This window comes from Dermochelys coriacea, chromosome 8, assembly GCF_009764565.3.
Source record: "Dermochelys coriacea isolate rDerCor1 chromosome 8, rDerCor1.pri.v4, whole genome shotgun sequence".
NCBI classification, from domain to species: domain Eukaryota; kingdom Metazoa; phylum Chordata; order Testudines; family Dermochelyidae; genus Dermochelys; species Dermochelys coriacea.
This window is the reverse complement of record NC_050075.1, coordinates 30,059,620-30,076,065: the sequence shown is the minus strand read 5'-3', so window position 1 is coordinate 30,076,065 and position 16,446 is coordinate 30,059,620. Positions and strand designations below refer to the sequence as shown.

Genomic DNA, 16,446 nt, shown 5'->3' with positions numbered 1-16,446 from the left:
CAGAGTTCAGAGTTCCCTTGGAGTTTCCAGAAACTTATTTGGTCACCAACTGCACTTTTAAAAAAAGGCTCACCAAAAACAAACACATTCCTGCAGGCTCTTTTCATGTCTTTGGGTGGATGTTTGGTGTAAATTCAACCATGATCCCATTTCTGAACTACACTGAACACATCAGAGGATCAAACCAAAGTGCACATTGATTTAGAGTGATTAGAGAAGTGGAGGTCTGCAGGCATCAAGTGTGGAAATAGAGGAAAAGATGGTACAAGTCATGAGAGGAAGGAGGTCCAGTTATTAGGAGGCTAATCTGGGACTCTGGAGACCTGGTTTCAATTCCCATTCTGTGTGACCTTCGGCAAGTCACTTAGTCTCTCTGTGTCTTAGGCCATGTCTACACTAGCTCTTATGTCAGCAAAACTTTTGTCGCACAAGGGTGTGAACAAAGCATCCCCCTGAGCGACATAAATTTTGCCAGCATAAGTGTTCATGTGCCCAGTGCTATGTCGGTGGGAGATGCTTTCCTGCCAACATAGCTACTGCTACTCGTTCAGGTGGTTTTATTATGTTGATGGGAGAGCTCTCTCCCGTCGGCATAACATGGCTACACTATGATCTTACAATGACACAGCTGTATCGTTACACCTTTGCCGCTGTAAGCTTGTAAAAGTGTAGACATGGCCTTAGTTTCCCATCTGTGCAATGGGAATAAAAGCACGTCCCTATGTAACGGGGTGTTGGGAGGATAAACACATTAGACATTGTGAGGTGCCCAGATACTACAGGACTGGGGTCCATATATGTCTTTAAGATACCTAGAAGTAAATGCAAAGTCCTTAACCTAAAGATAAGGAAGCAACCCAGATACAAAAAGAGGTGGTAACAATGCAGCCGCTATATTCATGTTAGAAGGCTTCTGATTCTCTTGCCTCCATAATACTATCCTAATATTACTTTTTGTGTGTGAGAGAGAGAGACCAGATAATGTTGTTGTAGGGAAGACTTGGAAGCATAATTGATTGATTGGAAGGGGCTCCACTGTCTCAATGTTAAGCAAACATTTGAAAACGTCTAGGTTGGTAATATATTAGATTTACAACCTGTATAACTAGAGTATTATTTTGCCTTTATTAGGTAACTGTTAATAAAATACAAGTTTCATACACAAGACTGGAAATTGTGGATAAGTTGAGAACACTTTCCTGTTTCTATTCTGTTTCAGCTGTCACATGGACTTTCTGAAGTAAATTATTTTTTTGGTTCATCCAGTGAAACATCTGGCTTGACTATCAGAGAGGGGATTGGATGAGGGATTAGTGTCTGCTTATTGTACATAGTACCAAAGGTACAGGAGGATTCTAGGAGCCAGTAGACTTTCTGCACATTTAATTCGGCTGTTCCAGAGTTTTGAAGACCTTATCCAGACTGTCTGGAGACGTTTTGTGTGATGCAGCAAAGCAGCCTAAGCCCTTCAGTTGTGAAGGAGTAGATTTCAGAACTGTATAAAATGAGAAATCCTTCCCCATCTGAATTAGGCTCACAAGTGATTGATCAATTTAGATCAGCTGGCATACAGACTAGTCTTAGTGTTTGGCATGTCATTCATATTTTACATCATCACATGTTGTGTGATGATATATCTCGTGTCATTCTGGGCTAAAACACTATCTATTTAAATAAATGTTGAATCTATTTTAGAGTAACAAATTGCAGCCAGTATTTCTACCTTGATTTATTTGGCCTAATCGTTATGCAGAAATATGAAATGCCGTACCAAAAAAGTGTACATTTTCGTAAAATATCAGAAATTTAATGCTGCTATTATCCACAATCCTTGCTGCTGTTTTGAGAGCTCTTATTCCTGTTGAACCTATGCCATTGTCCTCATAATTTTGGAAACATAATTCTTCATAAGAAGAATCATTTTCATAGTCTGAAAGGTAGTTTTGAGAGCTGAAAAAGCCATTGCCCAGAGTCATGATTTGACACTTCACTAAGAATGTTATAACCAAGCCAGAATAAAGGAACTATTAGCTGGAAAACATATGGTCCAGACTAAAGGATTCAACAGTCGGCTTTTATACCCAGCAAGTTCTGGGTCAACTTTCAGGAGAAAAGCTTTATGTTCTGGAACTCTGACTCAACTGAGCAAGTTGCAACTAGGCTTGTGGGAATGCATGCAGAAGGGTCAGAGAATAGAGAGAAATATGCACCCATTTTTTCAGGTACTTGAAAAGCAGACAACTAAACCTTGATGCTTATGGAAGGCTATACTATATTATGCTGATCATGTAATCACAAATTCCTTAATCTTGTGATTGTAAAAGGGGTTCATAATGTCTAGAGATTGTAGTAAAGCCATTAGTGTCCTCCGGGTCCAAGATCCTGCCAGTGCAGGATTGTTTCATGTTTAATATTTTCTAGTGTTCAGTATATTCTAATGGTAGGTGTGAAGTGGTGCTTCCATCACTTACATCACATGATTAGTCCAGAAGCTGAGACACCATACTGTGGGGAAAATTTTCATTATTTCTGTCTAATTATTTTATCTAATCAGTCAATATTTGCTCAAAGTGTCAGCAACTGTGGTATTTTGGCACCAGTTTATTTGAGTCAAATTAACCGCTAAAATAGCGTGTTCTGCTAAACTTTTCTTCAAGTTTAATGGCATCTCTTTGCAGACACCTTTAATATAAGAGCATAAAAGTGTGTGACCAAACAATATGAAACAGACAAGCATGGTACATTTGAAGGCATTTCTGACCTCTTTAATTAGGGTTTTTGTTTGCTTGTTGTGTTTCTTGCTATAAAGATCTAACAAGACAAGCTACTTTATTTGGAATAGTGTAGGAACAACAAGGTTCACTTTTTGTAATGCATCATTTGTTAAATATAATAAAGGGAAAAGAATATGTAAAAATTGCTCCTTTTTTCAGTTCTCTGAATCCAAGTAATTAGTTAGATCAGTTAAATAAATTGGCCTGTTTCTAGGAGCACTTTTAATTTCCATGAACAGCTGAATATAACTGTGGGGCTTTTATTTTATTGTTTTAGTGAAAAATCTCCTCATCAGTTTAACAAGGCGATTCTCCCAGGCTTCTGCTCTAATGTTTGCATTGCAGCTGGCAGTTTGGGTTTTTCATTCACTGTTCTTACCAATGTTTGGAAGGTTGATGACAGTCAGGAAATTGCTGCTAGCTAAAATCCACCCAATCTGCCCGATGCTTTGCAGAATTGCAGAATGTGGGTCGCAGCCACGCTGAAAGCATTTAGCTGTGAACTGGCAGGCTGATGGCTCTACATGCTATTAAGAATAGAGCCCTCAGATGCGTCAACTATATGTATGCAGACAACTCGCTAACATTAGGAAGCAACCTGCAGTATTGTGAAAAGTTTGCTTGACTCAAATAGATAGTAAATGATTATTCAGTATTAATTATTCTGGCATTAGAAGAAACAGGCTTGTCAGAAGTACCAGGGATAAGCAGAATACAACTTATGCACTGGAAACTCTTGTACATAGGATTGTGTGTTTGTTTTCATGGCTCTCATCCACATCCAGATTGGTATCTGTCTTGAACAGAGACCACCACTGTGGGTATGTATAGTCGGAAGAGAGGGAAAGGAGCAGCAGGGAAGAGGAGAGGAAGCAGTCTTGCGGTCCCTTTTAACTCTCTTTCACTCATTTTTAAATTTCAAATCAAGAGCATGAAGATCAGAGTACTGCAGATATAGTTCAGCCAGAAATCTTCTTGCTCCTCCTCCTGCCGCAAGGGGAGGTGGTATCTGTAAATCTCTTCCTTTACCTGGCACTAAACGACAAGTATATAAATCCCTTCGCAGCCATCCTTTTATTCTTCCAAATAGCCTGTGAAGCAAATGAAGCATTAATGAGACTCAGAGGGAAAAAAATAAGGGTAGAAGTGTCTTTGTTGATTCACTAATTGTCAGATAGAGCCATTTCCTTTGTTTACTTTGTTTTATTGTGTATTTTACTTGGCATGACTGTAATTTTAATGCAAAATATCTTGGGTGTGATTTTCAGGTGTTGAGGGATGCAATAATGTGTACATTTATGTACCAAATTTGCACACATACCTTGAAAACTGCATGCATTAAAAGCAGAAATGACCAATGTTCAAGCTAGGGAAGCAAATGCACGTGCATTTTACAGCTTTTATTTCTGTAGCTAAACCTCCAAAAATAGGTCCCTTATTGCTAAAGACATCTTTGAGAGTATGTGGAATCATTGAAACAATCAGCTGAGTCTTCCTGGGTACTTTCTGGTGTGTTTTTCTGACTTAAATTCTGGTATTCCAGAAACACTGCTGTGTGTGTGCATTTGTACAAGAGAGGCAGGAAGATGAAAGGTTGGGGATATGGTAATGGGGTGTGAGATTGGCTGGTATGGAGATGCATCTCCCACAAGTAACTACTAGCAGCAGTACTTTCAGGCGTGCCATTGACAGTGTATCAAAGGCAAAATATCTTTGGAGTGTGGACCTGACAACAGCCAGGCAGACGTGGGCATTTGAACACTTGCCTGTCTCAAGCATAATCAAAGCAGCTTCTGCATGAATGTTTCCAAGCTCTCAATTAGAAACAATAAATGGAAATGTGGGATGTAGGAAAATAAGATGCAATGTCATGTGCTTCCCCTGCGTTTCTCTGCTGCTGCATAGGAAGGTTTGACTTCCACTGTGACATGGTGGGCAGACAATGACATTAGTTAATTTGGCTCAATGTAGCATTGAACATTTAATATGAATTACAAATGGGTGCCTGAGCTATCATACTGACTTTTGTTTAGTCAGTTATTTGTTCAAATGTTAATGTGCTACACACGTGCAGGCCCTATTAGACTTGGAAATGTTTATTTTCTTTTTATGGCTTCTACAAATCTAAAGTTTTGTTTTATTATAAAAGTGTTTTAAACAATTTTTAAAAATAGACAACATCTAATAGTTTCAAAGATTTCAAATTGAAGTGAGTATTGAATTTCACAACCTTGCTACTTTTAAATAAACACCAGTGACAAATTACTTTAGACACATTATTCCAAGGTTCCTTTGGGTAGCAACCCAAGTAACAGATGTGTCAGGTGTTGAAGTTGAGATTGGTGTAATATAGCCTCAAAGATGAGGGTAATCATCAGGAAGGTCAATGCTATCATGATGGCCATTGATCTGTGGTGGTGATTTTCACTGCTTTCCACAGCTGTATGTTTGGCTTGGGTTGAGGGAAACCCTTTGGACCTTTTCTGATATTACTGCAGTATTAGTGCATATTGAGCATCGTTGGGGCACCTGGCACTTTGCAGTGAACCAGTTTATACAAAGTAACTCCCATCTATGCGCCCAAATTGCTTCTCAGTTTCATAATTTAATCATTTTTGTTGTTGTGAAATATTCATATATCCTTATTTTCCCCTCTTGGACTCCATTGCACTTACTGGGTCAGGCTGAGATTGTAACTGGTGGGGGCAGAATACCTCCTGAAATGCTGCTTGTGTGACATTCTATGCACAATTCAGCTGTCATAGGACGTTCAGATCTCGTCCAGACAGGGTCCTTTAAAATGAACATATCCCTGGTCCGTATGTCCAGATTGTTAGGAATTAACAGTGCAACATCACCAGGCTGAATTCTAGACTTTTTGCATCATGAACAGAGGGTCTCGATGGTTAAAACATTTCATACAGGGAGAAAGGAAAAAAGACAGGCTGAAAAATAGTGAAATACAGTTTTTGGAAAATGCCCAGTTTCTGCATTAAAAATGCTTTTCAGCACCAGACAAAGTCTGAATCATAACAACTCATTGAATACCATGTGCCCTCCTGAAAAGAAAATGAGATCAGTAGTTAAATTAAATAGCTACAGATCGTGGTCATGGTGCATGAGATCAATAAAAATGATAATTCAGAGAGGGCTGAGAGGATAGTAAGCTGGACTGTTACTTACTATTCTTTTGTTTCCCTGTATCTTTCAGAGTGCTCTATGGAAATAAGATCACTGAGATTCCCAAAGGCCTTTTTGATGGGCTTGTCTCTCTGCAGTTGCTGTGAGTATGAGCTCTTCTTTTACTGTTATTCAGGCTAACCAGATTTTTAGTTTTTTCAGCTTCTAGTTTTAACTTCAGAAAATCTCTTGTTGGCCCATCACCTTATACACTGAAAATTAATTGAGACACTTCACTGACTAGGATAGCAATGGAGTGAAGAGGAGAAAAAGAAAAAAAGGTGAGTGTGATTTTTACAGCTCAGTAACTGTATCAGGAAGCTAGATTAAATTTGCGGGAGGAAGAGGAAGAACACATTAAATCTAAGAGGGGAAGTATCTTGTTGGTGAATTATGAAGAAACTCAAGATCTGAAAGTCACCACCAAATGCCAGTAAGATGATGCCAGTTGATCATTCTTATACTACTTTTCATATTTTCTATTTATCCATGACATATATGGGTGAATGTGTAGATCCTCACTGACAATCATGTTGCAGATAGCCTGTGCTCGTAAGGAAAATAGTAATATTTAAGGATATTGCAATTACCTGCAGTGTCTAGTTCCATAATTTTATTATATTGATTGTGGCTCCATTTGAATACAAATGGTCTCAGTCCTGTGCCATTAGTATATTTACATAGTCAAGTAGTTTAAGATGCAGATTTGGTTTGCACTAAAACAATGTCATGATTTGAGGAAAAATCTACTCTGGATTATAAATATATTCATTTTTCATTAACACACTGGGGAAAAATAGAGATGGGACAGAATTAAAATCCCAGATCCAAGCGTTTTCCACTTTGTGGGAACAAAAATTAGCAGCTTGAACCTGTCTTGGGAGAGAGAAATCGGCCACCATTTCAGCCAGCCAGTAGAGGGGGCAAAAGTTAAATTGATTTAAACTGTATTCACGGAGCTCAGGTTAGAATCCCTGAAGATGTGCTTAGACAAAGAAATAGATGAAGTTGATCCATATAGTTGATCCATATATGAATAGATGAAGAAATAGATGAAGTTGAGCCATATATCACATAAAACACATAGAGAATGCAATAGAAAATAGGGAAATCGAGGTGGAATACAACAATATTTCTAGGCGGAATACAACAAAATTAGTCAAGAACATCTTATTTATAAGTCTCTCAGTCTGTCTCAACATACACTGAGTTGGAAATCCAAATAATAACTATTATTATTTATAATACTGTATTACTCAGAGGCCGCAAGCTGTGTCATCACTCCATTGCACTAGAGGCTGTACAAAGATAGAGATAGATTTGGATTATAAACTTTTTGGTAGAGACAAAAAGCTAAAATGAGTTAAAATATTTGTAATTTTGCTATAAGTGATAATTCACAGGGGATTACTCTCCTCTTACTTCATGTGTAATTTAGTCAATACATTTTTCAGTTGCAAACCTGGATCACTTTTCTCTGGAAAGAGACAAGATGAGAGAGGGCACACAAGGCCGATTTATTATAAGTCTTCAAGCGAGAATTCTGCAAACTGTTCCTCTCCTTCGGGCATTCAGTTACCTCCCGTTGCCCTTTGCACACTCCTTTCCTGTCAGCCTGCACCATTCACAGCAAGCCCCTCTGTATCTTAAATTACTTTTGGTCCCAGCATGTGCACTAGGTATGGAATACATATGCAGGCTTTTTTTTTTCGTTATGCATGAGAACAGTAGATCCTGAAGTATTCTGAAACGTGGGTTAAGTACCAATTGATACAAGTGGCACATTAGTTATTGTAGTTCTCTAATAGCAGCATACAGTGCAGTGAAGGAAATTCAAGGAAAAAGAGCCTTTAACTCAAATAATCCATCTAGTTATGGGTGGTTTTTTGTTTTGTTTTGTTATGTTGGAGCAAAGTATATGAAGAATTCAGCTTGGTCAAAATCTGTTCACACAGTGCCTTTTACAGCTGTGAGTTTAAAAGGACACTATGTCATTGGATTCAAAGCTGGACAAGTTACAGATGGGTTCCTTCTCAGTAGCAAAAAAAAAAAAAAATCGATCACTTAACATAGAGCTATCTAAGTGTCCTGTAAAAATGTAGCCGTAGAACCTTTGAATGAAACATAATTTACTGCACTTATGTTTATATAATAATCCTTCTGTACATGTAACACAGTATTTTATGTTACTTCTTTAAGACCAAATATTGTAACACTACTACTGAGATTAGCTAAAGTGACACTTTTTTGTTAAAGTGACAAAATCCATGTAATGGGAAATAGTTCAAAGATACTGTTGTTAAACGATTTGAGACTCATCAAGATGAGAAGATCTAAGTGGATACATTTTAAAAGATTGTCCGAGTTAGGGCATTCATGGATAATGTTACTTTGGGGGCTTTTAAATGACTTTTTGGAGGTATTTGGAATGTAAAATAGCTGTTGGCAAAGATAAAGTTGAATGATCATGCTTAAATGCAAACAAATGTCTGAACATTTTTCTGACCGTGGCTTTGAAGCCGCTATTACAGATTTGCTTGTTGTATTTTAATGGATGCCCAAAACATAAATGGCATGGATTGGTTTTAGACCTGCTGTTGAACAGTTGGAAAACTGCCCTCTGATTAGATCTAATTTAGCATTCAGTGAGCTCTAGATTGGATTTCTTCTTATTAGTCTGGAGACACACTGATAAAAATGCTCTGATTAGAATACATGGTAGCCAATGTAATTTTCTAAGCTTGAACTGGACCATTTTTAAAAATGTATCGGTACATTGTAAAGCAGTGCATGCTGTTAGCAAGGGAGAGTGAGCGTGGGTCCTTCTGAAAGCTTTCAGATTTTGGTTTAGGAGGAAAATCTCTTAAATTGCACAGCAGATGCTACTCAGTTGTTTGCTCTCAATTACGCTATTCTTTTAAGCCCCACAAAAACTTTTCTATCCTTGTTTTTTGTATATAAAATAATAAAGTAGGGCCACATGCTGCCTCTCTTAATTAGGTAGAATAGTATCTTAATTCTGCAAGTAGTTCTACTAAAGTCAGTGGCCTACTTTCACAGCAAGGTGCTGCTCAGCTTGAGTATGGGTGGTAGAATCTGACCCATAATATCTTCAACAATCCTATTAGTCCCTTGAATGTGGGAAAGATGATAATTTTAGTTTACTTTTAGACTCCCTAGAATGGTGGGTAGAATTCTGTAATTTCATTCAGACAACACAGAGGTGGGTGAGGCATATACTATAGGCAGTAAGGCATAGTTAGACGGTATCTATCTTTTCTTTTTAAATTTAACTTTATTACTCTCCTGGATTAATTTAAAATTTGGGGATAAATGTAATTTCTTAAGTCTGTGCCATTATTAACTTACTAATTGGCTGACCTAACGCATAATAATAAATAACCCTATAATTGGATTTCAATTAAAATGCTGCTCTCCCAGATCATCTTATTGTTCCATAAATACAGAAGTGTAACCAGCAATATCCATGGAATCCAGTTGCAATACGGATTCTAGCATCCGAATGAGCAAGTGAGACCTCTCAGTTTGGACTGTATCAAGCTCAAACTAGTCATGTTCTGAGCTTTTGGTAGCCCAAATGGTAAAGACTCTGGATGGTTGTTCATGGAAGTGATGATCATGGTCTTTCTACTCAGCTTATTGGGCTGTATCAAGTGCCTCTCAGGGTTTAAGTTTCTTGTAGTGAGGTGTACTATTTTCCAGGAAGGAGAACTGGAGTGTGAATTCATTAGTGACCTGTAACCTTCATTTCCAGTGTGTGGCAACCAGCTATAGAAGGAGAACACAGCTGTAGAACAGCATTTGCTTTATTAGCATTGCTTGTCTGACATGTATATGAATATTACAGAAATGAAAAGTGCCTCAGTTGGAGATGGATGTTTTCATATAAACGTTAGCCACAGTCAGCTTTACTACCTTTCCAGGAGGCTTTAAACTAATCTTGGTCTGTCTGGAGGCTGGAATAAAATTAAAGCAACTTAGTCATCCGTCTTTCAATTTTCTTGGAACATGGACAAGACCTTTCAAGAATTCCTGAGTTTCCCAAATAACATGCCAATCACAGTGCAGTAGGTAAAACTTAACACAACACGGCTGGTTCTTTCTCTGCAGCAGTTTGACAAATAAGCTTGATGACTACTCTGCTTACCCCCTCATGACTAAATCTGCAACACCATCCTGCAGCGGAACTACGATTCAAATGGCTCATGCCAATGAATTGTGGATAATTCACACAGAGTCTAACCATCCTTTTCATATCTGAATAATGCACTTTTTGCAGCCATATTAAAACAAACATTTCAGACCATTTTTATTGCTGTCAAACACCACATGCTTTGAGGTATCTTCGTCCCTGGAGCCAAAAGGATATCATAACATTTTCTGTTTAAAGAGATTAGGTACCTAAGCAGGGAATGTAATCTGGTTTATCAAGTGTCTAACATGTATCAGTTTTCAATAAACCTTGTTCCTTAAGGAAATTTGCCTTACACTGTCACTGGTCATACTAGCGCTGTGATGTGTTGATATTAAATCTTGAGAGGTTGAGCTTGCTAATGTCAATTGGACAATTATGCACAAGAAAAGTTTCCCAGAGTCATTTGTGTTCTTTTGTATCTAGCCCTGTACTTACTCTTTCTATACACCAGTGTGCTGAAGAGCTTGTACCTGGAAAATGATGGGTTTGTTGTAGCTTCACCTCCATAACAATCCACAAGAAGCTTAGGGTTCTCTTCTCATTTTATAGATGTCTGTGATTTTAGTTAGCATAAGAGTTAAATGTGTGCATTGAAGGGGGGAGTGAGCTATAAACATACTAATGTCTATACACTGAAGTATAAACAGATAAAATGTATTTTAAAGGTGTCCCAGAATTAGAGATGGGCTCAAACCAAAACCCCAGATCCAAGTCACTAATTTTAGTGAAGTGTGGTGTTAACTAGTAACTTTCCTTGACTATTCAAAATACAATTAAACTGGTGCAAATGAACATTCTTCCCAAGCTTTTTCCCTCTAAAAGCCAGTCAAACTTTTGTTTAGTTAACGCTCATTGCTTTTCATTTTCCTCTGCTTCTGTGTTGTGGGTTTTGGCTGGTAATGAGATTTCCTATACTTCCACAAGGGATGTTGTTATCACATCATCTCCAGCCCAGTTGAACCAAGTCGTTCAGACCATTTAGAGAAGCTCCAGAGAGGACTGGGTGAAGTTATGTGCCAGTTTTGCCCTGTGACTTGATTTATAATTCTAGGTGGATGCCACATGGAATTCAATTATCGCACCGAGTTTCCACCAGATTCTCGATGTTTAGCCATTGGATTTGAGTTAGGTAGAATCTGAAGCTCAAAGAGAATGCAGAGAGGTGCTAACCCACTCAGGGTGATGTAAGGCAGAAAAGTTCTCACAATCTCTCCGCAAACTTGAAAGCAATAAGCTGTGCACCACTGTGTCCAGCACCTCCAATATAATCTTTGAAGTAACATATCTTTATTAGTTTTAACCAGTGCTACACAATCATGTATAAAAATAACAAAACCTGTTAACAAACAATTTTCCATAACAAAATTCTTCATTGCACACCATTCATTGCTTGCCCCCCAACACTCCTAGTCACCTCATGTGTACCCGTCATCAGCACACCTATGTTTCCCTTCCGATAACAGATAAATTCTTCCTATCCCATGAAATTCTTCAGTTTAGACATTTAGTCTTATAAAAAAGATGCCTGGATGAACCAATTTCTGCCAAGCTGCCATCCCAGTCTTTTAAAACTAGGACCCTAGAGCTTTTCCACTTTCTAAGCATCAATTTATTTTCACAGCCAGATGCATTGCAGTCCAGTCTTCCAAACATTCTGTAATCCCATGGTATTAATGAAAAATTATTTAAAATGAATTTGCACTCTCTTGCTCTTGAAAATTCTTAACTGTCTTTCAAACCTGTGAGGGTTTTCTCTGTGTGTGTGTGTGTGTGTGTGTGTGTGTATGCGTGTGTATGTGTGCACATGAGTGTGAGTCTGTGTTCCTTTTTGCCTGAATCAGTCTTTCAACTGTCTCAGAACACACAATAAATGTTCAGTAAAAGAGTCTCACCCGCACCTTTTGGTGTTTGTCAATTCATTACACTTCTGACTGAGCGAATGCATCCAAACTGTTTGATTTAAGCCACTTGTATTTCTGAGTGAATCTGGGTCATGATTTTACATTTTTAAAAGAATTATTTATGATTTCTACTTTATTTTTGCTTTGAATTTAGAGGTTTGGGTTAAATCCAAAACAAAACAAAATTGAATGGTTATGAATCCAAACCAAATAGAAATATGTGTATTCCACGCTGCCTTTATTGCAATTCCTCTAAAAAGTGGGGATGGTTTTGTTTCCTTTTGAAAAAGCTATGCAGACCATGCACTTGTGTTCTCACTGCAGATTAAACCAGCTTGGAAGCACTGCAGGGGATAGTGATGTACCATTAAGATGCTCTGTACCTCAGGTTAAATGGTTACATTAGAAACAGGCAGACTCGGTGAACGCGATATGATGTTTGAGGAATATGTTTGTATAGGTCTAGAATTTTCTTGTGTTTTATTTGGGTTGTTATATATCATACTTAAATTGTCTTCTGGAAAGCCCTGTAAATCAACAGACTTTCATTTACTAAATTCTGTGAGGAACCTATACCCTGGAAAAACTGTGGTCCTAGAAGGCATTGAGCATCTCTCAGAATCCAGTCCCTTACTGGGAGTTGAGGGAGCTGAGCACCTTGTGAGTTTGGGCCTTACTGGGAACCTTACAAACAGTGGAACATTTCACTTTACAGTGTATCCTGTCACTTCTAAACAAAGGATTGCTTACTGTGGCACCAATCACAGCATTTTACTTATGGAACAAGTGACCATCTTCAATTCTTAGCAGAATCACATGGGACACTTTTGTCTTGTTATTTAATGCAGTCCTGGGAAGAACTAGACGACAATCAGATCAGAGTCTAGTCCCAAGTAGAGAAGAAGATTCTCTGTATAGATCTGTATAATAAGCTTTAAAATTATTTTCAGGACGCTTGCAATGTGGATTTTTTTTCCTTTCAATCTTCCTGTGTTTACTCTTGTGGCAACAATTACAAACTTAGCTGATGTGTTATGTGGCTATAAATCAGCTATGATCTCATTGGCTTTCATAAGCTGAACAGGGTCAATATCTAAATGGGAGAACCTATCAAGAAGCCCAGGCGCTGTGACAAGAGGTGTTGGTAATTCAACTGCTCTCTTTCCTCACAGTCACAAATACCCCAGTATAGTGTTAGTCATTGTTCAACTTGAGCTGCCATCTTTTGGAGGAGAAGTGAAACTGAAGCGTTTAAAATCTGTCAAAGCCAAAATGTTAGACTGCACCATGATTAAATTGCAGCATGAATAATTAAATTGTACCTTTTGAATTTTCCTTTTTAATTTCCACTGGACAAATTCTTTGTCTTCACCTCCTTTTCTAAACTGTTGAGAAAAACTGATAATGAATTAGCTCTTGGCATTGTCAGCTGAATCCTGGCAGAAATGTTGGTGGCCAGTCATAATATGGAAAATGATATAAATCAGTGGTTTTCTAAATATATTGAGGCAGATGACGGGTAGCAAGCTTTGTGCTTTTCATATCAGACTGCTAGAAGCCGCCTTCATCTTCCATAGCACGCTAATCCCAGTTTTGTAATATCTTCTATTGGTGTCTCTAGTTATGCCAGCTACTGGTAATGACAAGCACTTTTTTTTCTTCTAACTGGATCATAGTGATGCATATTAAGATACATTGGGGCGGGGGGGAGAATTTCTTTTCAAATCTTAGCCTTTTCCACACCATTTTACTACATACCATTTTATCACATTTTACGGAGGATTATACTGGTTTAAGTCTGGAAAGATTGTAGGTCTTTCAGTGCTTAGTTTTTGTTGGAAATGATGACATTTAATTTCTCATTGCTTTCTCAACTAATCTGTAATAATAGTCTCTTTAGTGAAATACACTGATATGTTAATACTTTGATGCCTGATAAACAAATGGCATTAGATGTAAGGACTTCAATAGCTCAGACATAGGTGAGGTTTTTTGTAGGAGTGGGTGGGTGAGATTCTGTGGCCTGCGCTGTGCAGGAGGTTGGACTAGATGATCAGAATGGTCCCTTCTGACCTTAGTATCTATGAATCTATTCCATCTTTCTCAGAGGGAGACACCTTTTAGCTCAGGACATAAATAGTTGGAATACCTTTGAAGAGGAGAATACTTTCAGAAAAAAAGATACAATTTTTATACCAACAGCTGGTGGCCATATTTCAAATCGATCACAGCAGCATTTGGGAAGCTCCACCTAGATAGAAATTGTAAAGATGTCAAAATACTGTATATAGACTCCCTTGTGGCCACAGCTATTTGTATGGAATCTTAGGTACCACTCTACGCTAACTTCTGGTTTTTAATGCTGATGTAACCAGCTAGTTGAAGATCCAACACCTTTACAAATGTTAATTAAGCCTCACATCACCCTTGAGTTACAGGTGAGTAGAAATGGTTGTGGGTTGCTCTATGATAAAGCGAGTCAATAGCACCGAAGTCCGGATTCCCAGTTCTTGATGCAGCCTCCCTTCTTAGGGTACGACTACACTGTAGTTAAAAACCTATGGCTGACCCTTGCCAGCTAACTTGGGCTGCAGGGCTGCTTAATTGCAATGTAGATGTCTGGGTTTGGGCTGGAACCCAGGCTGTTGGACCTTGTGAGGTGGGAGGGTCCCCGGGATCAGACTGCAGGTTGCATCAGAACATCTACATGGCAGTTAAATAGCCCAACAGCCCAAGCTCTGTGAGCTTGAGTCAGCTGACACAGGTTTGCAGTGTAGACATACCTTCATACCTCCCACACAGGGACTTTGAATGTAGGTGAAGCCTTTCGCAGTAGGTATTTAATAAGAGTTGTGTGTATTGGATTTGAATTCTCCTGTTATCCATGCAAATAACTTCAGTCACTTATCTCCTTACAAGTCTCCTCTATGTTTTAAGCCTGCTCTTTCCCATCCTGTTCTCATTTTCCCCAAAGAAGTCTGACAAGTGGGCCCCATCGGTCAAGTGACAGAATATTGGCTGTTTTAATTCTAGCTGTATTGTCATCGTTATCATAATACAAAGCTAACTAAAAGGAAGAAGAAATAGCTTCACAGTGGCTTTGTGCAGCTTTTCTCCCCTTCATTTTCCTTCAGCTTATTAATGTACTTAGAATGATTTCTGATCCATTCACTTGCAACAGAGAGCAACCCGCAGTCTTCCGAGTGCATTAAGGTTGCTAGGCTGCTGTTTCAAACTTTGAGTTATGTAGTTATTTACTGATAGTTTGATTACTTGTCTTCACTGAGCAGAAAATAAAAATGCTACTGGGGTGAAAGCCTCATCAGCATCCCTCTTTACTCTTAAAAAAACAATTATTTTCAATCATTTTGTTTTGGAAGTTCAAAATATTATTTAAATATTAATTACTTGACACTGTGCTTGTGTATATAATTCAATTAGAAGACCATCTTAATTATGTAGATGGAACTTGTGAACATCTGATATCATTACTGTGCCAACTCAGTACACTTTCTTTCAAAAGACTTAGCTGAAACACATTATCATTACAGCGTGTCTGGACAAATTCACTCTTAGTAACACAATCATAGTATTGTAATAGAGTTGTGTTCTGCTCAGGGCTTTCAACAGAGTGCAAACTATACGTCGTTAGCCACTTTCCCTTACACTATGGAGACATGGGATCTTAAACTTCTGAGCGATCTTTTCCACACTTTTTTTTAACATGTCCAGATGGATGAAAAGAGAGAGCTGAGTCAATAATCCATCATCCCTCTAAGTAGCATGTGGTTTTATTTCTTCTTGAATTTTTAACTTTTCTTTGAATGCTGTACCACATGTGGAACCAGTGTATAAATCACATCCGATTAGGCTGATAATACAATGAGAAAAATTAGTGGAAATTACTTTCACCATAATTTGTTGTAAGAGAAATATTGGTAAGGCTGTACTAAGATACGGCTGTAAAATACACTGCTATCTATCCCCTCTTTCAAAAACACTCTAAATGGAATGAAACTCTTGTCATTTTTTGAGCACAGTTTTTAAAAGGTGCAGTGTCTAAACATAATCAGTTTTTCTGCTTGTTGAGTTATAGCTGGCTTTCTCATCTATAATAGGTTAGAGGAATTGAAATCAATATTTATTTTGTGGGTTTACCTAATGCACATGTTTGAGTCCAATAATTAATCATTTGATGTAATGATTTAAGCCAGGATCTTAACAAGATAAAACAGGACATTTTCATGGAGTAAAACAATATCCAAAGTTCCTATAGTAGGAGTAAAGCGTAATCAAGAGCTTTGGAAGGGATTTAAACTTGCATCCTTCAGGCTATAAGTCAACTTCTAACTAAAGGGGGATAGGAATAAACTTT

General features: G+C 38.0%; 1 protein-coding gene across 1 annotated transcript in view; it reads left to right on the top strand.

The window, feature by feature from the left end:
• Positions 1-16,446, top strand: part of SLIT3 (slit guidance ligand 3) — a 796,449-nt gene that overhangs the window by 567,401 nt on the left and 212,602 nt on the right. The window contains exon 12 of the mRNA XM_038413692.2: positions 5,986-6,057. Coding sequence (XP_038269620.1) covers positions 5,986-6,057 — 72 coding nt within the window. The remainder of the gene's footprint in view (positions 1-5,985; positions 6,058-16,446) is intronic.